This window comes from Anguilla anguilla, chromosome 1 (assembly GCF_013347855.1).
Source record: "Anguilla anguilla isolate fAngAng1 chromosome 1, fAngAng1.pri, whole genome shotgun sequence".
In the NCBI taxonomy this organism is placed as follows: domain Eukaryota; kingdom Metazoa; phylum Chordata; class Actinopteri; order Anguilliformes; family Anguillidae; genus Anguilla; species Anguilla anguilla.
In genome coordinates, this window is record NC_049201.1 from 66,024,670 (window position 1) to 66,049,330 (window position 24,661).

General features: G+C 43.1%; 1 protein-coding gene across 4 annotated transcripts; it reads left to right on the forward strand.

Moving 5' to 3' along the window:
• The first annotated feature begins 3,785 nt into the window (after positions 1-3,785).
• LOC118231268 (retinoic acid receptor RXR-beta-A-like) lies at positions 3,786-23,988 on the forward strand. Of its 4 annotated transcripts, none has more exons than XM_035424936.1 (11): positions 3,786-4,872; positions 6,998-7,215; positions 9,028-9,181; positions 12,069-12,248; positions 13,975-14,135; positions 14,529-14,658; positions 15,006-15,138; positions 19,248-19,289; positions 19,896-19,987; positions 20,740-20,845; positions 21,303-23,988. In XM_035424936.1, the coding sequence occupies exons 1-11, from the start codon at positions 4,857-4,859 to the stop codon at positions 21,448-21,450; spliced, it is 1,380 nt and encodes a 459-aa protein (XP_035280827.1). In that variant the 5' UTR covers positions 3,786-4,856; the 3' UTR covers positions 21,451-23,988. The 4 variants fall into 4 exon arrangements, with proteins under 4 accessions (XP_035280827.1, XP_035280845.1, XP_035280836.1 ...); XM_035424954.1 differs by having other exon boundaries at positions 3,786-4,346; XM_035424928.1 differs by lacking the exon at positions 3,786-4,872 and adding an exon at positions 5,262-5,477.
• The last annotated feature ends 673 nt before the right edge of the window (positions 23,989-24,661 follow it).

Consider the following 24,661-nt stretch of genomic DNA (forward strand, 5'->3'; position numbering starts at 1 on the left):
CAGAGCATGTAGTGATCACAGAAAGTGATAGGGGTTTCATGACATGGCGTCCTTTGTAATTCCTTGACAAGTGAGACAGCCACCATTACTTCTTGTGCTTTCAGTGAGTTTCACTGTATACGCCATCCATAATTCTAGTTCCAGCTAAGGTTGTGGACAAATTCTATTATTTTTGGTCCCTTTCAACAATACCCATCATCCACAGACACAGAAAATGAAGATAAGTCAGCCTGGTCAGTCAAACGTATTTTACTCATTCACCAAAATAAGCCTACCTCGCCCTGTATTATGTGTTAAAAATGAAGTATGGATGGTTTTAAATTCTCCAGCAAAATAATTTTAAAAAGGTAGTTCTAAACCATACGTAAGTATCTTTGAACTTCCTCCATTTTTATATAGTTGTGTTTTGTGAACATGAACATTTATAGTTTTATCATTGTTCTACTTGTGGGTGTGCCAAATATAAACCTATTTTCCCTACCTTACGTAGTCCCATGGCGAAATACAAACACAAAAATATTTAGATTTTTTTCAATGTTAAGCATCACCGAAACTAAAGTTTCTTGAATTGTTGTGACCATGAAAGTGTTTTTTATTTTGTAACATTTTTAAAAATTTTTTATTAACATTTATCACTTCATATAATTATTGTGGTATATTATAAAAGTTACCAAATGCTCTCTGTCTGGTACAGATTTGGGTTGTTCAGTAATATTATTTTCTCTGTCTTGAAAATAATATTCTTGACTCAATGCAGCAAAAAGGGGGGCTCTGCGCAGCTCTCAACAATAAAAATGCCTAAAAAACACTGTCAGGTGAGATTTTGGTCAAAAATTCCCTTATGTGTCACAATGTGCAAATATGAAAATATAAAGCCTGGTCAAGTCTGGTCAGTTGCCACTCAGCCATGTCTTTTTCATTGGTGGAAAATGCTGTAGCTTGCAAATGACATGCAGATGCATGATGATGCAAATAACATGGTCCTGATTTGAAAGACTTTTGAGATCAACTTACTTGTAAAGGATAAGACTGGTGTAATTCTAACATTTTCTTATTGTCAACATGTCATTTTAAAAGATAAAAACCTACAATACTTCTGTCCAATTCAGTACTGTCTGACCTTCTCCTATCCCACTTACAGCTTAAACAGGAAGCCATTTGTTCCAATTGTGCAAACAAATAATTAATAGCCCAGAAAGCCATATCATTTTCAGAAAACGCAACCTAATATCATGAAAAAAATGGCCAGTGTAGTTTTTATCCAATTTACTTCAAAACGGACCAAATTGTTCATTTCGATGGGGACTATTTTCAGCATGTCAGTGCCTAAATGAAACTGAGCTTTGCACATGTCGAAAAAGCAATCGTTGTTACTTCATGAAGTTGATTCAATAAAAACTGCAAAGGTCAGGTTCATTGTAAGATGAATTATGCTCACCAAAGCAGTATAGCTCTTTGACTTGTCTTTTTGGTGGCTGTGTAGTATAATGGATAAGGAATTGGTTTTGTAACTTAAAGGTCACAAGTTTGATTCCCGGGTAGGACACCGTTGTCGTATCCTTGAGCAAGGTACTTAACCTGCATTGCTTCAGTATATATCCAGCTGTATAAATGGACGCAATGTAAATGCTGTGTAAGTCACTCTGGATAAGAGTGTCTGCTAAATGCCTGTAATGTAACATAACTTTTCAACAGTTTTTTTGGACAACAATTGAGTTCTACGACTACTGGAATATTGGCTATATCTGGGGTTGCCTATAATGAATAACACTTGCTGGTAGGATAAATTCATTGTAGGTTTCGGTCTTTTCATCTACAGTGAGCTCAATAACATTTAGGACAAAGACATTGATTTGGCTCTGCACTTCACAGTTTTCCATTGTTAATCAAATAATTCACAAGTGGAAAGTGCAGATTCACAGCTTTTATTAAAGGGTATATTATAGACTTTGATCTCACCATGTAGAAATCACAGAACTTTTTATACATAGTCCCCCCATTTTAGGGCACCATAATATTTGGGACAAATGGCATCACAGGTGTTTCTGACTAGTCTTCTGTGGAAGCAAATCCTTGCAGCAATGCCCCAACATCTATAATAAATCTTTCCCAGAAGAGTGGAGGTTGTTATAGCAGCAAAGGGTGGACCAACTGAACCGAATATGAATTTTGAAACTGTTATGTGCTTAAAGGAGTACCATGGTGATTTTCACACTTTCTCGGTTTTATGTGCTATTTGCACAAGAGGCATTGAAGAAACACAGTAAGCAAAGTATTAAATATGTCCGTTCTGTATTTTTGGAGAAATATGCGTTTTAAATTCATCGTCCTATTTTCAACCGGTTGAGAAAGTTGTCATTTTTCTACGTCACGAATACAGTAACCACTCCCATTTCCACGCCCCGTAAAGAAATCTGACAGGACACACCGTCCTGCTGTTCAGACAATGCAAATATTTGACTAACGTTAGGTTCACTTAAATTAGAGTGCCTTTAGATTATTTCTGGTTATATTCATTTAGCTAGCTAGCTAACGTTAGCTAGCTAGGAGGTTTGCTTTCATAAGGCAATGTTATCGATAACGTTAGCTTGCTAGTTTGCTTTTATGAGGACGTTATAGTTGTGCTTTTATCTTAACTTGGCTAGCTAGATAGCAAAAATTATAATTGGATATAAGTCAACGTCCTTACCTTAGCTATCTATCGATACTTGATATACTACTAAGCTAGCTAGCTTGTGAAAATTCAGTCTCCCAAAGAGAGCGTATCATGGGGGAAGCTTTAGTAACGGGGCACGGTCTGTCAATCATAGCTAACTGACAGTTCTCATTACCACGCCCAGACGGTTCGGGTGAATTTTTATAGTGGGAAATTTAGGCTTAGAAAAATACGTTTTAAAGTACATTGAAATGACTGAAGAATAAAAAAATTATGCACATTTGTTTTGTTGTTGCCTGAAGACAACTGGGAAGTGTCACGTTCAACCACCATGGTACTCCTTTAAATGAGGTAAGTTGCTAACAAGTAGCAATATTGAAACAGTAACAAGTGGTCGCATTCCATGAATGTTACATCACCACCACTCAAGTTTCATACCAGTCTGCCTGCATGAGATTTTGCTCAGATATAACCTGCATGCCTACTTTCTTTGGCAATAAACTAAAAAACAAATTACCTTCCTAATTGGTTGCTGGTTTAAACATTTTATGACATTCTCTTTTGAACCAACATTTTTTTTTGTTCTGGAAATATTGCAGATATTTTTATGCAGTTTTTTCCATTGATATCTCATTTTGTAGCTCATAATTTCACAGCAAATGAAAAACAAAAAATATCAAAAATTTCAAAGATCCACTTTACCACTTTCATGTTACAACAGAGAAATGTAAGTTTTTAATGCACTAGCACAGCATCTGGTAATATACCGGAATTGGAATTACTGAGAGACTAAACAATTTCAAATAACCTTCTGTCCTGCTTATATTGAAACTGGATAACCACTAAACACTCAATTATTCACAAAGGCCTTGTGATATTAGTGTCACAAAAACTGAAAAATAAAAAAATACATAAGGAGGGAATGTTATGTTTTTACAATGAATGAGTGATATTTCATAAAAAGATTATATTTAACCCATTCAGACTAATAAAAATGGTTTCAAAACATTTTTATAAATATATATTATATACTTAGTATATATTAAAATATATATATTAAAATTTTCGATTTTGAATCCAACAATTTGACCTACTTGGTGTAAACAGGTGTCACAAAGTATTCGGATAAAGAAGACCTTTGCCATGCAGCTCCTGCGTCCCTTAGCCTACGTAGCTACATATGGACGGATGGAGAGACAGTGGCAATCCTCACTGAGAAATGATTATACAAAGTTTTAAAGTAATAAGAGTATTATGTAGGTAAATGTCTAAAGGGTTGCCCTCGAGGTGGCCACCGGAAGTAGAACTTGTTTGCTAGTTTTTCGTTTGAACAACAGATGGGTGAAAGTGAAGTGTTGGGTTGACCTTAAGGCCTCATTTCTCGTTTTTGTATCTATTTGGCGGCCCTGGAGTGTTCACCGTTTATGTTATGTTCTGTAATTCAACCCGATGCTTGCATTCAGTTAGACTAATTTAACGTTTAGGTTACGCATCACAGATAGCTGTCTATCTTTGTCGGATGTTGTGGGCCATAAATGAGTTGACTAGCCGTCAGCAGGCTAACTAGCTAGCTAACGTTACCTTTCAAGTTAGAGTTAGCTCGCTTACTGTGTGTAGCGTAGCTGTCTTGTTATCCAGCTAGCGTGGTGGCTTTCAGATACGAACGGGGATATGTTTTGACATATTTGTCGTAAGTAACTTAGCGCTAGCTAGAGTTGTTTAATTACATTTGTTGATTATTTCCTTGAATATGAAAATTAGGGCATTTGTAAATACTAACAACCAAGATACCTAACTACCAAGCACAACGTTGTGAGCTAAGTCAGTTAGCTAGCCCTATATTATTTTGTAAACCAATGCTAACGTTTGAAGGTTTAGACTACTAGCTAGCTAACGTTTGCTAGTTTATGGCTAGACCTAACGAAATAGGCAGCCTGCAAGCGAGCCTTTCTCAAATTGGCTGTTTGAGTATTGGAGTGCTACGTTAGCTACCTATTATTAGATATATATCTATATATTAGTAGTCGTTGAAGTCTGTTTTGCTATTTACAACTTCGCTATCCACCAACCAGGTATTAGCCTTGAGCTAGTCCGCGGTGTTCTGTTGATTATTAGGCCTAATACAGCACGTTTGATAGTGGGATTTTAACGTGGTCTGAACGTATAAAACCTACAAAATCCGTAAAGCTACGGGACAGCCATGGGCGATAGTAGAGGTAAGACATTGATTTTAAATTATAGTGTGAGTGAGAATGGGTTATTTTTGGTGCTGCATAGAATCTGTTGATATATCATGAATTGGCTAACGTTAAAATTAGCTAGCTAATCCACTATGGGTTTTGATCTGCTATCGTAGAAGCAAGCTATTTTACTAACGTTAGTTTATCTAGAGCCACTGTTCAGTTCCTGCAAACAACTTGCCTGCTATGGATTTCTAATAATATTGTTTGGAAGTTCACACATAAGCTACCCATGTAACCAACAAATTTAACTTAAATGATCTAGCTAATGTTAACCGCAAGGTATCCGTGATTTTGTAAGGTAAAATGTGCTTGGTTCATTTGCCAGTTTGCAACCGAACAGCCTACTGTGGTATTCGAACTAGCTGCATGGCAAATGGCTGGCTAACTAGCCTTTGCTAACTAAACTATTTAGTCCGTTAACACCAGTCTGTAAACTTAATATATTAATAGCAGTGTTCATTCTGTGGCAGTGTCCATTTTAATTAGCAGCATTTGCTGCTCTACGCCTACGGTCGTGTGGCTTAAAGTAACCATCCATTCCATGTCAGAACATTCTGTCCTAGTACACCGTCGCTGTGGTAAGCAGATGGTCTATAACGTTTGTTACTTTATTAATAGCAGCTGGCTAATATTGAGAACTTTTGTTTAATGACATTTTGTAGACGACTAAGGAGTGGTTTTTGGCGACTGATCTGTTTAAGGGGTATAAGTATTAACTTGCACTGCTTACTCTAGCTTAAAATTTTCTGTGTTCTAGAATTATTGTGCCAATTGGGATATTTAATTTATTAAAAAGAACGTATTAATTGCCTTTATGCTTTCATATACAGAGAGGCATTAAACAGGTCTTTTTCTGGTATTTTCAATTGAAGTGCTTTCCCAAATATTTGGTATCAATAATGGAAAAAACCGATGCCTTTTCTGGGCACTTAATAAGGCTTTTGAAATCGCTAGTGAAAACTATTGTGATAGTACAATATTTATAGGAATATGTATTCGTAGGCTTGAAAATATGTTTACGATTGTGACCGTTTTGCTTAAACACCTGTGACCGACCGTGGGTACAAAAACCTTGGTGCAATTAATGTCAATGTCCAGGGTCACAAGACACTTTTTTTGTTTGTGCTTATCGATGATATCATGTCTGCAGACAGTACATGCAGACGGGTTCACATTGGCAAGTGCAGACAGAACTATTGGTAACATTGGATCGCAGTTTTAGAGGTAATGCTGTGACGTTGAATGGCTAGATGGATACACACCTCAATTGAAAGTAAGGATGTGATGGGCTTGGAAACGAGAAGGGACATCCCAAAATTGGGGAGAAATTCATTTTGCTTAAGTTTTTTCTCTTTGAAAATGGTAGCATTGGCTAACTTTTTTGTGTACTGAATCAACAGTATGATAACTCGCTATTCAGTGGACTGTTAGCCATGCTAGGTTAACCTACTGATCAGCTAAACTACTGCAGTCTCCACAATGATGGCTAGCTATCTAATTACTGGTTCTGGATCTGTTGATGTAGCTGGTTTGCTTGCTAGCTGATTCTTGCTTCTAGGAAGATTGGTCATGTGATGCTCATTTGTGTATTATGGAATTTTCATGTCTTTAAAACTATTGTATTTTAAATTAAGAATGCTGGTGTTATTAAATAAAAACACTGAATGCAATAACTGGGTAGTAGCACTGTCAGAATATGTCTATGATCATGCTAGATGTTAATTGGTGGAACTTATGGGCTATAACAGCTCAACATTTTGTAAGGAGTTTGCTGAAACGAAGTATTTTAAAATAAGATCCAGATTATTTCGTAGCCAAGATAAGGATTTGAAAGTTTAAAAAAAAATTGGTTAAAGGAGAGTGGTCAGTCTCCCTTGCATTATTCAGATGGGGAGATATCAGAGAGGCTTGCAGGAAAACAGGTCAGAGATCAGAAGGTGGCACAATGGGAGATCCAACCCTGTCCTATGGGCTGAGCCACACATTTCTCCATGATCAGTGAATATCGGCCGCTGTATATTTGTCCAGTAATTGTGCATCCGCTGTAAGGTCCTGTGATTGTAGTCTGAACTGTCCCTGGCTCTCTCTGCCCCTCCAGATTCACGCAGCCCAGACAGCTCCTCGGTTTCCTCCCCTCCCTCAGGCCAGTGTTCTCCTCAGGCAGCATCCATGACCTCCCTGCCTCCCATCACTTCTGCAGTCAGCAGCCCCATCAGCAGCCTGGGCTCTCCCTTCTCCGTCATCAGCTCCTCCCTGGGATCACCTGGGGCCCCTGGGACTCCCTCTGTGGGCTACAGCAACATCAGCAACCCCCAGGTCAGATGCAGATGTTTGGGGATTCCCCGAGCGCTCACAAACTTTACTCTACAGACAAACTCGTCATCTGTGTGGATCGGCTTCCATCTGATATTAGGGATGCTAATGATTAATTGATGATGGATTATTCTTCATTTCGTATTCAGGTTGATTGAGCTTAGCGATTAAAAAGTAATTTTATTTTGGGTCTCCTAATGTTGCACCCTCTTTCAGTGAAAACTTAATGATTTAAATTGTCCACCAGATGGAGCTGAGGTAGGCTTGGACATCTACATCCTGGTCCTGGGCCCTGTTTCACGAAGGAGGATTACTTAGTTAGCTGCATAACTGCACCAAGTAAAACTCAAGAGTCCTCCCAGATCTGGAACATGGACTGAAGTAAAAAGAGCTGTTATTCAGCTAACTCGGTAATCCTGCTTTGTGAAATGCCTCCCTGGTGCCAATTTCCAGTGCATAGGCGAGTTGTTTACTGCTATGTTCCTTTTGCATTGACTGGTTGGTGAGTTGAAATTTATTGTTACACACGAAGACCATATCCTTGGGCTACATCTATTCTGTTTTAATAAACAATTTAAGCGTATCAGACTGAAGGAAGCAACATTTTGTCTAAATTTAACATCTAAACAAACCTTGTTCTGTGCTTTCACATTGTGCCAGACACTTTTATCTAATGCGTTTTGAAAATTGGTGAAAAGAAACTCATTCACCAAGCCTGGAGTCAGGAAAAGTGTTGCCTCTTGCTTCACTTACATTGTTACTGGTGAGTTGTATAGTCAAGGGAATTTACCTTCACGACTACCGGTTATTCATTCACTAGCAATAAAGATCTTCGATCAAAGAAATTGTATAAAATGTGCATCCTATCAGATGTGGTACGGATAAATGCAGCAGTATCACAGAACATTTAGTTGTCTTATGAATAGGAGCTCTTTGGCACTGGGAGGGCAGGGGGTGTTGTTTTGAAAACACAACGACTAGAGACATTTTATCTTTAATTTATCCCATAAAAAAAGCCCAAAAATACACTCAAACTAAAACAAGTCCAAAAAAACTGCAACCAACTCTTTAAATTTAACAGAGACTTAAAAAAGCCAAAAATAAAAATAAGTGGCTTATAGCAATCAGACTTAGCAACATTGGAAGGGGAAAAAATGTACACGAAGACAGATATAGTTACAGAAATAAACAAATAATGTACTCACAATCTTCCGAACAAAACACAGGGAGGCGGCCGCTTAATGCAAAATCTGACGGCCCTTCAATGGCAGTTTTTCTCCTGATGAACGATATTTATGATGGTGTTTTCTTTATTGGTTCCCTGAGACACTAAAACACTTTGATTGATGTGACTTGGACCAATAATTATTGAGAAAAGGAGAGCGCAATGCCACTACGTTTGGAATGCCATGTTAAGAACACCGCAAACTTCGTACTCAGAAATCAGAATACCACAAGTCTACATTAAATACAAAAAATCTTTTTGGATGAGGGTGAATCTATTTCGGCGGGCCGTTCAAATGAAGTCAATTTATGGGAAACGCTGCTGATGTTAACTGCACCAGTCTAATATAAGAAATATCCTAACCTGGATATTGCTGTCGGAAAGGCGCCCTGTATGATTGGAAGGTGTCTTTACTTCATATATTGTGATTCTTTCTAGTTATCTCTGAATTTACCAGCTCAAATATGAAATGAGCCTTTTCACAGTTCCCCCCACTCAGGCCTCTTCTGTTGTTGCTCATTGTGCACATCTCCTTTCTCCCTTTGTCTCCCTTCTGCCCGTTCCCCCTTTTCTTTGGCCCCTTCTCTCAGGTGAACTCCACGGTGTCCGTCTCGGGGCCGCACTCGGTGAGCAGCTCGGACGACGTGAAGCCCCCACTCGGACTCAAGTCTCAGCCCGCCCACAGCCCTGGAGCCGTGATGTCACAGAAACGGCTCTGCGGCATCTGTGGGGACCGCTCCTCTGGTGAGCTGAGTGCAGGGGAAAGGGCGGATGGTGGAGGGGAAAGAGGGGATGGTGGAAAGGAAAGAGGGGATGGTGGAGGGGAAAGGGCGGAGGGTGGAGGGGAAAGAGGGGATGGTGGAGGGGAAAGAGGGGATGGTGGAGGGGAAAGAGGGGATGGTGGAAAGGAAAGGGGATGGTGGAAAGGAAAGGGGATGGTGGAGAGGAAAGGGGATGGTGGAGGGGAAGGAGGGGATGGTGGAGGAAAGAGGGGATGATGGAGGGAAAGGAAGGGATGGTGGATGGGAAAGGGGGTGGTGGAGGGGAAAGAGGGGATGGTGAAGGGGAAGGAGGGGACGGTGGAGAGGAAAGGGGATGGTGGAGGGGAAGGAGGGGATGATGGAGAGGAAAGGGGATGGTGGAGGGGAAAGGGGATGGTGGAGGGGAAAGGGGATGGTGGAGGGGAAAGGGGATGGTGGAGGGGAAAGAGGGGATGGTGGAGGGGAAAGAGGGGATGGTGGAGGAGAAGGAGGGGATGGTGGGGAGGAAAGGGGATGGTGGAGAGGAAAGAGGGGATGGTGGAGGGGAAAGAGGGAATGGTGGAGGGGGAGGAGGGAATGGTGGAGGAAAGAGGGGATGATGGAGGGAAAGGAAGGGATGGTGGATGGGAAAGAGGGGGTGGTGGAGGGGAAAGAGGGGATGGTGAAGGGGAAGGAGGGGACGGTGGAGAGGAAAGGGGATGGTGGAGGGGAAGGAGGGGATGATGGAGAGGAAAGGGGATAGTGGAGGGGAAAGGGGATGGTGGAGGGGAAAGGGGATGGTGGAGGGGAAAGAGGGGATGGTGGGGAGGAAAGAGGGGATGGTGGAGAGGAAAGAGGGGATGGTGGAGGGGAAAGAGGGAATGGTGGAGGGGGAGGAGGGAATGGTGGAGGGGTGGAGGGAATGGTGGAGGAAAGAGGGGATGATGGAGGGAAAGGAAGGGATGGTGGATGGGAAAGAGGGGATGGTGAAGGGGAAGGAGGGGACGGTGGAGAGGAAAGGGGATGGTGGAGGGGAAGGAGGGGATGATGGAGAGGAAAGGGGATGGTGGAGGGGAAAGGGGATGGTGGAGGGGAAAGGGGATGGTGGAGGGGAAAGGGATGGTGGAGGGGAAGGAGGGGATGGTGGGGAGGAAAGAGGGGATGGTGGAGAGGAAAGAGGGGATGGTGGAGGGGAAAGAGGGAACGGTGGAGGGGGAGGAGGGAATGGTGGAGGAAAGGGGATGATGGAGGGAAAGGAAGGGATGGTGGATGGGAAAGAGGGGGTGGTGGAGGGGAAAGAGGGGATGGTGAAGGTGAAGGAGGGGACGGTGAAGAGGAAAGGGGATGGTGAAGGGGAAGGAGGGGATGATGGAGAGGAAAGGGGATGGTGGAGGGGAAAGAGGGGATGGTGGAGGGGAAAGAGGGGATGGTGGAGGGGAAGGAGGGGATGGTGGGGAGGAAAGAGGGGATGGTGGAGAGGAAAGAGGGGATGGTGGAGGGGAAAGAGGGGATGGTGGAGGGGGAGGAGGGAATGGTGGAGGGGGAGGAGGGAATGGTGGAGGGAGAGGAGGGAATGGTGGAGGGGAAGGAGGGAATGGTGGAGGGGAAGGAGGGGACGGTGGAGAGGAAAGGGGATGGTGGAGGGGAAAGGGGGGATGGTGGAGGGGAAGGAGGGGATGGTGGAGGGGAAAGGGGGGATGGTGGAGGGGAAGGAGGGGATGGTGGGGAGAAAAGAGGGGATGGTGGAGAGGAAAGAGGATGGTGGAGAGGAAAGAGGGGATGGTGGAGGGGAAAGAGGGGATGGTGGAGGGGAAAGAGGGAATGGTGGAGGGGGAGGAGGGAATGGTGGAAGGGGAGGAGGGAATGGTGGAGGGGATGTGGAGGGGGAGGAGGGAATGGTGGAGGGGATGGAGGGAATGGTGGAGGGGAAAGAGGGAATGGTGGAGGGGAAAGAGGGAATGGTGGAGGGGGAGGAGGGAATGGTGGAGGGGAAGGAGGGAATGGTGGAGGGGAAGGAGGGAATGGTGGAAGGGGAGGAGGGAATGGTGGAGGGGATGGTGGAGGGGGAGGAGGGGATGGTGGAGGGGGAGGAGGGAATGGTGGAGGGGATGGAGGGAATGGTGGAGGGGAAAGAGGGAATGGTGGAGGGGAAAGAGGGAATGGTGGAGGGGGAGGAGGGAATGGTGGAGGGGAAGGAGGGAATGGTGGAGGGGAAGGAGGGGGTAGTTCAGGGGGATTTTCGTTGTGTAACAAAATATTTACACTTGCCAGTACTGATGTGACATTGATACTATGGTGCATCCCTAATGTTACCTAAATGCCAACAGGTGTCGATGACCAACCAATATAAGCTTAATTTAAAATATCCTAATAATAATAATTTGAGAGTGCAGAATGTTGTTGCATGTGAGCTAATCTAATCTGGCTGCAGAGTTTGGTATATAAGCGACAGGAACTGCAATTCCATTGGTGTTTATAGAATGATTTGTGGTAAACTAAGAACTGGTTAACTGCCATTCCGATTGAAGGAAACAGTCTGCCTTTGAGTTGCTGTTTACTAAACTATTTTCATCCAAATTTTGTCCTGCAGTTTATATACTGTTGCCAGCTGATTTTTACAGTCAGTGATCATGCATTCATTGTCACATACAGTAATCCACAACGCTACCAAACACACGAGGTCTGTGTTTCTTAAAAATGAACAGCCTGTGAAACTATGTATTTTTGGTGGTGTTCTGTCAACAGGACACAGGTGTTAACCAGCTCTAACACAGTATTCCTCCCGCCCCCACCTCTCCTCTCTGTTTTTTCCCCTTGCGTGTCTGTTCTGTGTCCCTCCCTCCCTCCCTCCCTCCCTCCCCACACGTCCTGTCCACCATTGCTGGCTTCAGGGAAGCACTATGGGGTGTACAGCTGTGAGGGCTGTAAGGGCTTCTTTAAGCGCACAGTGAGGAAAGACCTGAGCTACACCTGCAGAGACAACAAGGACTGCCTGGTGGACAAGCGCCAGAGAAACCGCTGCCAGTACTGCCGCTACCAGAAGTGCCTGGCCATGGGCATGAAGAGAGAAGGTGATTAACTGGGGCTTGGGCAGTGTACTTCACGCCTGCTGCTGACAGGGGGCGACAGTGAGACAGTTCTGATGGGTACTGCCTGTTGGTATACTTCAGTAAATCGTAGGGAAAAATTTCTGAACATTCCCCCCCCCCCCCCCCCCCCCCTTAAAAACAGACAAGAGATGGTAGAGAAAATTTGTGGCTGTATGTATATATTATATATATATATATAGCCAGGGAGATAGAGGTAGGAATAGCTGGTTGGAAAATGAGATTTGATTATAAGGACATTCACAATTATCCAGTCAAACTTGTCACAATATAGGCAGTGACCCTTCATGTGCATAGCATCAGAACTGTTGGTGTGTTGCCTTGTTAATAGAATACATTTCATTTTAGGTTTGTTTGTCAAGGAACACTGCCCAAACGCTCCCCTCCATTTTCCAGAATATCTCCTAGGAATATCTAGGAACATAAATCCCGCCATTGGCAAGAAAATTCTGTAGAAGTAGCGATGTTTGCGCCCAGTAGTTTCTAGTTTAAGCACCTGAGCCACAGGGTACATTACAGTACTCTCAAAGTCTTCATCCAGTGGATGAAATTACAGTATAGCCATTGACATGTCTCCTTGTACAGATCTCATTCACTAACCATTTAGAATTTGGAAGTGTAGAAGTTGCTGTTGTCTGATCAGCATCACTGTTACCACCTCTGGCTGTGGGCTGTGCAGGTTAATACTACTTACCGCTTAAAATAATTCTGGATGTTCAGTCAACTGTAGCTTTATATAGAAAAAGTTGATATGACTGCCCCCTGTGGGCAGAATATCATTTGAGAGGGGTTTTTATTGATTTACTGAAAATTGAGGCTGTGGTTTGGAAAGCAAAATTGGGCCCCATGCCACACGAACCACACCGATCTCTCTGCCTGTTCAAGGGGATGAACCGAATGAATAAAAAAGGGGAGGAAGCGTGTTTTTGTGTAAAATGTAATCTCTCTCTTCCTGTCTCCCTTTTGTTTCCTCTCACTCCGTTTCTCTTTCCTACAGCTGTCCAGCATGAATGACAGATGTAAGGAGGACAAGGGGCAGGAAGGGGCAGAGATGTGTGCTTTTGCATTTCAGTCATTGCACTTTGTGGACCAAAATTTAGGACTGCATGCATTGTAATTACCGGAGTACAAGTAGGGAAAAAATGTTATTGATAAGAACTCTTCCTTTCAAACCATTGACAGAAATTTGAAATGGTGTATCGAAAGGGCTGCCAAGACTGACTTTTATAGATAAAAATTAATTTTGAAAAGCAACATTACCCGATACGCATGCCACTTAATAATTTCAGCAGACTAAAACGTCCAGACTGTATGTTTGTTGAAACTCCTGTCAAACCTTCTTGATAAGGGAGAAATGTAATTCTATTCCACTTATTATATTTTGGAATATAAATGTTACAAGAACCATGAGGGTAGGGAGTCAAAGGGTAGTGTGTTCTTAAATTTACAACAGCGGAGGCACATGTTCGTTGGTCAGAGAAGTGAAGTGAAGAGTGAGGGAACAGCATCTGGGCAGCCCCTATTGCACCTGCTGTTGGTTCGGTGGATTGATGTGTTGAAAGGAAGAAAACGCGCAAGTTTGAATTTGGGGGGAAATTAAATGCGCATACCTCTTTTGTTCTCTTCTTGCTCTCCTCCTTGTTCAATGTTTTGAGCCCCCTTTCCTCTCTCCTGTCTCTCCCCTCTGCAGCTGTGCAGGAGGAGAGGCAGAGGAATAAGGAGCGCGAGGGGGAGATGGAGTCCACCAGCGCGGTGAACGAGGAGATGCCGGTGGAGAAGATCCTGGAGGCGGAGATGGCGGTAGAGCAGAAGACGGAGCTGCACTCTGACGGGAGCTCCGGGACCAGCTCTGTGAGTGTGGGCCCCGCAGAGCTGTTGGGAGACTGCGCTCTCCACGTCTAACGTACGGGCTTAACGACCCAAAGGGTCCCTCAGATATTTTCACCTGTCTACTGTTTAGCGCATCGACTGAGCAAATGTGAGTAGTTGGGTGCTAGCGTGTTCTGAAGTAAAAGTTCCAGGGAAAGCTATCATATGAGTGAGTTGGTCAATAGCTTCAGCCTTCATTGAGCCATCCTGTTCCTGAAGCAAATCTTTAATTGAACTTCAGCTGGGAAAGACCTCTCCTGGGCCAGGAATAGAAATCCTCTGGTGAATAAAAAAAGTTTTTGCAACCGCATCTGTGCTATTTGCATGTTGTGATTTCCAGTTGACTGTAATGCCTTCCTCCCCCACTGCCTCCAGCCCAATGATCCGGTCACCAACATCTGCCAGGCTGCAGACAAGCAGCTCTTCACCCTGGTGGAGTGGGCCAAGAGGATCCCGCACTTCTCTGAGCTTCCGCTGGACGACCAGGTCATCCTCCTGCGTGCAGGTACCCGCAGCCCCCTGCTCTCTCCTGCTCCTCCCTTTCTAAAGTCATAAACGCCCAGCAGGGGTGGGGCTTAGTGTGACTGCTTACACAGTATAACCTTGCCTCAAGGTTACTGTTTAAATTCCGTGTCTGGAGCTGCACCCGTGTGCATCGTGGACAAGCTCAGACTCTTCACAGGTCGATTGGGTGGACTTGGGTCGTCGGTCACCAGTCAAACCAATAGGATGAATTAGGCCTTTGCTGGAAATTCCTCCTGAGCCAGGCGTGGACTATCCCTGCCCTCAGGACCAGACTGCTGAGCCCTGATTGGTGTGTCTGTCTGTGTGGCCCCTCCCCTCTCTCATCAGGCTGGAATGAGCTGCTGATCGCCTCGTTCTCGCACCGCTCCATCACGGTGAAGGACGGCATCCTGCTGGCCACCGGGCTGCACGTCCACCGGAACAGCGCGCACAGCGCGGGCGTGGGGGCCATCTTCGACAGGTATCGCCGCCGCCGCCGCGAGCCGCGCTGCCACGCCGCTCGTCCGCTGCAGCGTGGGCGCTCCTGCCATGCGCTGACTCGGCGTGGATGCTGCTAGCATTCAGCCATAGGCTGCATGTCTCTCACACTCTCATTCACATTGCTTTGACATCTCTGTCAGTGGAACTGCATGTGGCAGATATACTTTCACAAAGGATGCGTTATCAGTCAACAGACTCTCTTATCCAGAGTATCTTACTACATCATGCATATTGACTCATAAACCCCGGAACTGACACACCCACTGTCACCCATTCTGTACTAACACCAGCAGTCGTCTTCCTGGAAAAGGGGTAGTGTTACATTTTTTAATTTAGCAGCTGCTCTTACCCAAAGTAAGTGAATCATCTGTTGCGGTCTCTTGACTTCAGCTCTATTACATTAAAGGGTTAAATACAGAAAAGGTGAAGTAAAAATCAAGCTGCTAATTTAGTTGACGGAACTATTTTACTCACACATAAAATCGAAGCCTGAAGCAGATTGTTCTGTGCCGTTTAGAAACATCCCCAATCTCTACTATAGTGTGGCACTGCCGCAGGCATTTTCGTGCTTACTCATAAACAGGCTAACGCTGTCTCACGTGTCCTACTGAATATATGTTTAAGATGAGAGCTAACCCAATTTAAGTACCTTGTAGTAATGGAAAATTTTAACAAAATTTACGTACCTGCTAAACCAGGATTATGTACCCAAAGCTACTTTTGTCTGAAAGTTTTCATGCCGCCGGTCAGATGGTAGTTGGTCGGTGGCACTTCTAGCCGCTCAGGGTTCCAGGTCACTGTTCACGTAGTCATTACATTGTTATTAACACAGTGATGGGAGATTTTGACTGCAGGGTGGGCACTGGCTCCCTGTGGGGTGAACAATTCTCGGTTTAACCAGTTGCAGGCTTTTATTAACAGGAGAGATTCCATTCCTTTAACAGGCCTGTCATGTGTTTGTACATCTTAATATGATGGGGCTCACTTGCACGTCCGCCACTGTGCTGCATTATGTGGAGCTTCAGGTCACAGGGGAACTCCTTTGTTTTGCTGGCCTTTTAGAGCCACTGTCCAGGAGACTGCTCATTATTAGGGCCATCAGTTTGTTCCCCCTTGTTTTTTCTCACGTGGTACTTCAGTCCTCCGCCAGCTAGAGGTCGTCATAGCCTCTTTATCAAGCCACTTCTCACACAATTATCACATTTGCGCCACCTCAGTCATCTAAGTCGATAAAGTCATTGCCAGTAATTAAGCGCAGATGATGATCAATGGTGATGATTACAAGTAACGCTTGTGTTAAATTCAGATCAATGACTTACTACCATAGGCATCCTGCACAATTCTTTTTTTTAGAAGCAGTCAGAAATGCCCACATTAAAAAAAAAAAAAAAAAAAGAAAGCAGTTATGTAACATTTAATGTGCACAGAAACGTTAAACTAAAAATAAATTGTGTTAGTAATAAAATAGTTTGCTGCTGAGGTATATTAGAAAAAATATATGAAACAAGTGGAGAATGTCATGTAGAATGATCAAATGAAAAAACGGGTAATATTTATTCACAGTGTTTGGTGTAAGTTTGTTTATAGGAAGGCATGCATATTTTTGCATCGACTGAGTTTACCACCACGGCCAAGTATCATTTTGCCTTTTGAGTAAGGTTTGGAAATATCTCTATAGCTGTATCCCAGTATCCACCCAGCAACGTTGCAGTGCTGTTTTCTTGTGCAAATAATTAGAAATTGCCCAGCTGTGATCTGCAGTTTTTGGCAAAGCCCGAAATTGAGTTGTGAGAGCGATGACACATCGCACATCGATGAGTCTGCACACTTGCTTCGGATCCGAGACCCTTACGGCTTTAAGAAGTTTGTGAGCTGGTTGATAAACGTGGTTCATTTTTGAGCTGTTCAGGGCTGTAATACGCTGTGAGTATCTCTGCAACAGCTCTGAAAGTATTGAAGCATCGGTGGTGTATTGGTTTGTCTGTCTGGTTTGTCTTTGCGTCTGTTGAGCAAGTGCAAAATATTCATTTGTAAGCCGTTCAGTTGCATCATAGGTTTTGTGGATCCTGATGTCATGACTCTTGCCATTAACAGCGATTAGCAAGAGCTGTCTCTCCATACCCTTATCCCTCCTTAATGCCTTGAGCATTGTCAGCGCAGTGTTGTTTGGAGTGGTATCCAACTCCATTTCCACAAATCTGGGATAAAAACAGATGTACTTTGAGTGGTACTCTGCAGCAGAATACCAACTTTCCCACCCAGTCTTGCAGGGTCCAGCAAGGAAAACTATCAGATCGGTTGTGATGGCTTTTCCTTGAAGAATAAATAAAATATGTATAACATAATTGTCTGTATCATGCTTTGTCTGACCACAGACATGGCGTCAGCTGTAAATTGTCACTCAGTTTTTGAATTTTTATTTTATGGAAAGTAGTGGTCTGCAGCATATGCTTCTGTTGAAGCTGTCGAGCTGACAGAATCACCCTCTCCCCAGTAATGACTTGCCTGTTACTAAATGCATGTCATTTGGGATAGTCTGCTTTTTCAAGTGAAACATTTGCGCTTCAGAAAGCATCTGTTAAATCTGGAATGACATCCAGTCTTTTACCTTGCTGACTGAAGATTTGCCCTCTGTGTGGATCTCACACCTTAATCTGTGTAATTTATTGTTAAATTTCTAGTTGTGCAAAATAAATTCAGTCTGTCAGTATGCAGTGTACTAGGTGGATGCTGCTTCACTTGTTCATTCAAGACTTGCTTTTTGTAGCATTTGAACTTCCACTCATGTTCACTTCTCTTCCTCTTACAATCCCCGTATTAGATCAACTAATTGTTTTTCCTAACGTCTCAATTAGAAACTCACTTTGTATGGTGGAAACAAACTGGTGGCCATACTCATAATGTAGGGCGTTACACGTTTTAAGTACTGGCGTTGGAGAGCCAAAGGGTCTGGTGTTTTCACCTCAGTTTAACCTTAAGCAGTTCAGACCCAAGTAACCAGGTGAAATAGGTTATCTGTATCATCAGCTGCTGTAACTGGTGAAGTGCTGAGTAACACTCCCAGTGGCTCTCTAGGGCCAGTATTGACCACTGTTGCAGGGAATGTGTTCTGTGTCATCGCTTAATGGATGCAGTCAGTATTGGACTGTTGCAAATTCGGTACAGCTTTTTGATCTTGTGTATTCTGCTTGGTCTGTGTCTTGTGCTGTAATGGCTTGGTCAACCGCCCAGTATTAACCACCCTGCTTTAGGACCTCTGCTGTGTCCCTCATTAGAGTACCACGGTCTGAAGCTGTGCTTGTAGACGTTAGCAATGTTTCTGTGTGTGTCCAAAACTGATCAAAGTGTGTCATTGGCTCGGCCAGCTTCTCTTCTCAGTCTCTTAATCTTCTCTTCTGCGACTGACTGTGCTCTGAAGGTAATCGCCTATTTGGGTTGTGATTCTGCTCGTACAGTATGATTCATTTTATTTATCTGTAAATTAATTTTAAATAAAAACTTCTACTGTTTATGATTGTGGCTTTATAATACTGTTTTTGCCTGTTTTTTGAAATGTCAGTAGGATCTAATTTTGGACATTTGACAGCAGCAGAAGCATTTGGCTTATACTTAATTACAGAAATCAGAATGAATGAGAAGCTTTCCGAGGTATTCCAACAAGGACGCTGTTTGGATTGCTTTGTGGTTTTTTAAGAACTTTGGTTTTCACTGAATTAAAAACCCTGTTTACACTTCTCACCTTCAACTTTCAACTTTATTTGTCCCCGGAGGGCATTAACCTCTCATTGAACCTGCTGGATGTGTTCTAATAGTATAGAAAGCTTTGTGAGATCCTAGTCTGTTAGCTGTGTGTTGTTTTCAGATGAAACTCGAAAGTTTTCTGAAGTTTAATTTGATGACCACAGGAGCTGAGCCTTCATCATTAAGAGCCTGTCGCTTGTTACACCTAGAACTGGGCTTCAATGTAAGCGGAGTCCAATCTTTATGCCTGGGGCCAAAACCTGGACTTTGACTGTATAATGACAATGTAATAACAATGCAACTGCAGTATAATAACATTGTAATAACACATTTTGATTGAATACGCAGGGAGAGTGCGCACAGTGCAGAGGTTGGGGCCATATTTGACAGGTAATAACGCCACACAACACAACAATAGCACTTTTTTAACATCATAAAATAAGTGAGATTTTGGATGTAGAATGGAAGTGAACTGTAGATGCGCAGGTAAAGTGTCCTTTGACTATTCATTTCATCACCACTGCTCTTTTAGTTTTAAGTCAGTGGGTATTTCCATTTTAAAGTTTCTTGTGCACAGAAAACACCACCGGTCACTGGGATTCAGCATTGGTTCACCAGAGAAATGGGGCGGAAACTTGCTTGCCAAACACGGAAATTAAATTGAAGCTTGGTATTTCATTTGTAATATAGAATCAGAAAATTGTTTTATTTTTTTAGAAAATATCTTTAAAAATGGCTTTTCAACATGATTTGCTTATTAAAAATGGCACCATCCATTCTCGTTTACGAGTTTGCTACATACTGCACGTCTCCTTGTGAACTGATCGCTGCTCCCAGTGTGGAGGGGTGTAGCGTGAGGCTAATATATGCTAACACTCTGTCCCTCCTGTACCCCTCCTCTCACACATTGCGTCTCTTCTTCATATCCTTTTGTGTCTTTGAACCTCCCCCTCCCCCTCCCTCTCTCTGGGTGCCGTCTCTTCCCTCTTCCTGCAGGGTTCTCACTGAGCTGGTCAGTAAGATGAGGGACATGCAGATGGACAAGACTGAGCTCGGCTGCCTCCGAGCCATCATCCTCTTCAACCCAGGTACCTGCGGCGTGGCCGCAACATAGACCCAGCTCCGAACAATCGAGCCTGAGAGAGCCTGGAGGGCTAGGAGCCTTCAGCTAGGAGCCTTCAGATAAGAGCCCTCCGCTGAACTGGCAAAGCGCTGTCATAACTGCGGTTGGGCCGTGTGGGTAGTATGAAGTGCATATCGCTAACTCGCTGTGAGCTTCTCCAATGGATTAAGATGCACCTGTTTTTTCAGTTTACATCTCAGTGGGGAGGACAGTGGGTATTCGGTAGGTATTCTTTCGGTTCAGTTTCGCGCCATTGCACGAAAAGACCAAAAGTGTTGAGAGAATGATTAACCGTCCTGTATAAATATTTTATTTCATTTGCATTCACTTTGTCGCTGTGCAAAAACTACAACAACAATATGGGTGATTTGAAGCTAGGTGGTGCCTCTTGATTGGTTTCACTGCAAGTGACTCGATCTCATCAGAAATGGGCACAACGTCCGCTTCGAACATGCAATACTGTAGAAAAACTTGGTCAGCCAAATTAAATGTCAGTGTGTTAGTGCCTCCATCATTTTCAACAAACTGCAGCAGGATGACCTCCAGTATCTAAACTTTTGAAAGTCCAATTTAAGTTGTATTTAATCTTGCGATACGAAAATCAAAAGCAAAGATCATATTCCAGGGTATAATAGTCTTGGCTTGTCATTCTTTCAGATTTTGGTAGTGCTAAAATCAGCATATCTGAGGGTGAACTGACTTTGTGCTGTTCTCCAGATGCCAAAGGTCTGTCCAACTCCAGCGAGGTGGAGGTTCTGAGAGAGAAGGTGTACGCGTCATTGGAGACCTACTGTAAACAGAGATACCCGGAGCAGCAGGGCAGGTAATGCCATTACCCAACAGCTGCCTCGCCTTGCCATGCCCTAGATATGCAGAGAGATGGAGGAAACGAATTCAGCTGGGCTGTTGTTAAATGCCTCTCCAGTAGCCTGGTTCTTGTAAATGCTCTAGGTTAGTAGAGTCCACGTCCTACAAATTAAGATCTTTAAGAAGCCTTTCAAACAGTAAACAATTAGCTGACCTGGGCCAGGAAGTTACTACCCTGACTGAATTGGCATTGCTGAAGAAGCACTTAATTTAAAGGGAAGGGTAGGAACTGTGGATGTCATTAACACTTCATGAACCTGAATCATAAAACTTGACTGATTTGGTGTTTTGAGTAACCTGAGGAGATAGTGTGTTTTACCACGTTGTCAGTTATTCTCTGATCAGTTCTTCAAGTATTGTTTTATGGAGGTGTGTAAACAGCTTTGCTAATCCTTCCTCTCTCACTGTTTCAGGTTTGCTAAACTCCTCCTCCGACTGCCAGCTCTGCGTTCCATTGGCCTAAAGTGCCTGGAGCACCTTTTCTTCTTCAAATTGATTGGAGACACCCCCATTGACACTTTCCTGATGGAAATGCTTGAGGCGCCCCATCAGTTAACATAGAGAATGATCCAGCCTGGAGCAGGGTTCTGATTGGCTCTTGGTCCTGGGAATCTGCAGTGACTGCATTTCCTTCTTCCCCTGAGCATTTACTTCCCAGGTCACCCAAGCAGCCGATTGAACTGCCTGTAATGCACATGTGTGCGTTTGAGTGCAGCATCCCAGAGGAATACACCCTCACCATGAAATTCTAATATGCTGGTGCTTTTAAATTCATTTTAAGTCTTAACGATAGGAGTAAGAAAAATTTTGAAAAATGTAAAACTTTGGTTTTCCACTGTGGCTTGTGTCTGACTTAGCATCTAACCAAAGCTCATAATTTGAGTGTATGTGTATGCAGGGGAGGGAGGCAGAAGAAAAATCGAAGCCATGTTAAAGCTTTTTGACATTGACGTTGAAGTTGACATTATAATGCAGTCTGTGGTGCCCACCTGTGCATTTTATCCCTTTCACACTTTCATCAAATCCTGTCTTATACGGTGCTTGCTGCTTCTCTCCAGCATCAGTATGAACTGTTCGTAATGATTAGAATTACATACCGAATACAAAATGTACTTCCCCTTGTTGATCGAGAGCAAACCTGGATGAGGTTGTGCTCTGAAACTCGACTGAACAGCCAGCAGCTACTCTTTCCAGGGGCAAGGGTGGTTCTCTGGATAGAATAGCCAATATGTCCTCTGGGATATTCGTATGTTCTTGAAATTGAAACCTAGGGAACGTATTTGATATGGACTGGCCAAGCAGACTCTAAGCTCTTAAAGAGCTGATGGGGGGAAAAGATGTTTGGTACATTCCAAGGCATGTTGGGCTGCCCCTCTGGTAATCTTTTGGAACAGTCCTGAGGCAACAAGTGAAGAATCCAGTTGCAGTCAGGGATATAGGATATACCAGTCTATGCATGTAACACAGTACACACATTAAGCTAAATACACGGAACAAGGAACTAGGGGAATGCGTGCATACAAAGTGTAAACATTTGTAGGTAGAACGAGAATTAATCAGCAGTTAATTGCAAATACATCAAATGTCAGGTTGCTGTGTTCTTATTGACAGACCTTACCAGTCTTTAAATGTGCAATGAGCATGGTATATTTATCCCTGGGATTCATTTTTTATTTTTTTATTTTTGATCATACAATTTAAGTTTGCTTTTTACTTGAAGCGCGCACTCTAAACGTGCAATCATTTACATTAAGAAATCAACTAAAGTAATGGGAAGTGTCTCTTCCTTCTTGGATTTACCCTGAACAAAAAATAAGCTAGGCTGACTGACCAGTAGTGAGGCCACACTGAACTGCGTCTGTTGAAGCGATGTAAAGATACAGGCGAGACAAAGGTTCTTGAATTTTTTTACACTTTGAATACAGAAGGAGGAGTGCAACCTCTAGAAGAAGTTGCTTCTCTCTTTATAGTGCAAATACAAATTTTGAAAAGCTAGCGAGTGTTATTCTGCTGGAACCCTCTCAGAGACTGCACAGTATGTATTAAACATAGTGTAGTGGGGTTCAGGTTCGTTCATACTGGCACTTGTTTCGCAAGCAGATTCGCAGTTTTTCAAATGGCGGCTGAGTTTTCCTGTGCTTTGGTGCTAGACGGCACAGACTCTGGCAGCGTACAGACACCGAACAGACACGGAATGCTGCACAGTACGCATCCTGCACAGTGTGCATCCTGCACAGTGCGCGTGCACAACACCGCAAATATGCAAGAACAGAGACACTCAATTTTTTTGATTGCCAGTTTATAAATTCAGTTAAGAGCTGTCTGTTGGGAAGAGACACTCCAGTATGTAATTTTTACATAGGGTTTATTAGGTGCTGTGCAGTCGGATTGGGAGTGTTCAGGGAACATACTGTGTATGATGAGGTACGAGTCCTAAAGACGTGTCTAATGTATGTGAATATGTATGCAATTTTTCTTATTGTTCAGCTTGTACCACAGAGTCTAGAAGGAAGGGTTCCCTTTGCACGGCATTTCAGGGAGTCCAGGTCTTATCAACTGCGGGCTCCATGGAGCGAGTTTCTGGCCTATGCCTGTTGTTAGCATCAATGTTTCTGTCCTTACACTCAGAGACGTCATTTTTGCCTTTTAGTCTTCCTTAATTTGGTTATGTTTTGCTTGGCTTCCTTGAAGTGATCTTGCACACCAACCACATTGTCCTGTCCGCTTGAATTATTATACAAAGCCCTTAACCATACCCACTCTATAAGATGGGCGGAGATGTATCAAGTGCACATCTAATGGATTTTGTATGCTGAGCATGTGTAAGTTGCAAAGCTGGTATAACAAATGGATTGGTTGTATATGTGTGCACATTATGAATGAATATATCATGAATGTGTGGCAGCATATATTGAGTGTGTGTTCTAAGCAGAGAAACGAAGATGAAACCGTGGAACTTGAGTCTGGGCTAAAATGTTCTTTTCTGGATGTCTCACCATGGTGGTGGTTTTTCTTGTGTATGCGCAAAATAATGTCTTTGTAATGATCATATTCCAACTCAAGCTGGGTGCCAGAAAATAAATTTTCTATTTAAAAGTGCTTGATGTAGCGGACGTCCTACGGTCTGTTCACAATTTTGGTGTGTGCTTCTTTATTTTAAAATATTCAGCATATGTAAGTGCATTCATTTCTGATAATAAAATCACTTGTATGGGGGGGAAAATTCTAGCAGAGGTTAAAGTATGGGATTTCATATGGACTTTTTTTTTTGATTCCATGAAAATGTTATACAATGCATGTCCTTGTATTTGATCTTTACCCCTGACTACTATGCTGTTTTGTATTTCGGACTGTTCAGCAAGTGATTCCTGCTGGAAAGTTATTGGATTTTATTTAATTTTTTTCATTTTATCAACACTTTCTTTATTATTGCATTATTGCACTTCATGTAACTGTGTGTATGTATGTTTGCTTGCTTGTTAGTTTGTATTGTTGTGCGTGGGGCAGACTGCGTAATGAAAATACAGTAGGTCTTGGTCATTAGCTCTAAAATGTTCTCTGTCCCAGCAGAGTTCAAGTTTTTTCTTTTATTTTTTTTATTTGGAATTATGCCCAACAGAAGATGCCAGTTGAACCTCTGAAGAGACATCTATTCCTGCAGTTCCTTCGAATTCCCCCAGCTCATATATTCAAGACAGGGCTTATGTGCTGAGCACAAAACTAGACTGATGACCTGTGGCTCTGCAGTCATCATGTAACCACTATTGGCCAA

Bases quoted from the DNA above. Each gene is read 5' to 3' on its own strand.
- LOC118231268 (XM_035424928.1), top strand. From the start codon at position 5,441: ATGTCAGAACATTCTGTCCTAGTACACCGTCGCTGTG. The intron at 5,478-6,997 runs GTAAGCAGATGG...CTGCCCCTCCAG, and splicing joins CCTAGTACACCGTCGCTGTG to ATTCACGCAGCCCAGACAGC. The intron at 7,216-9,027 runs GTCAGATGCAGA...CCCTTCTCTCAG, and splicing joins GCAACATCAGCAACCCCCAG to GTGAACTCCACGGTGTCCGT.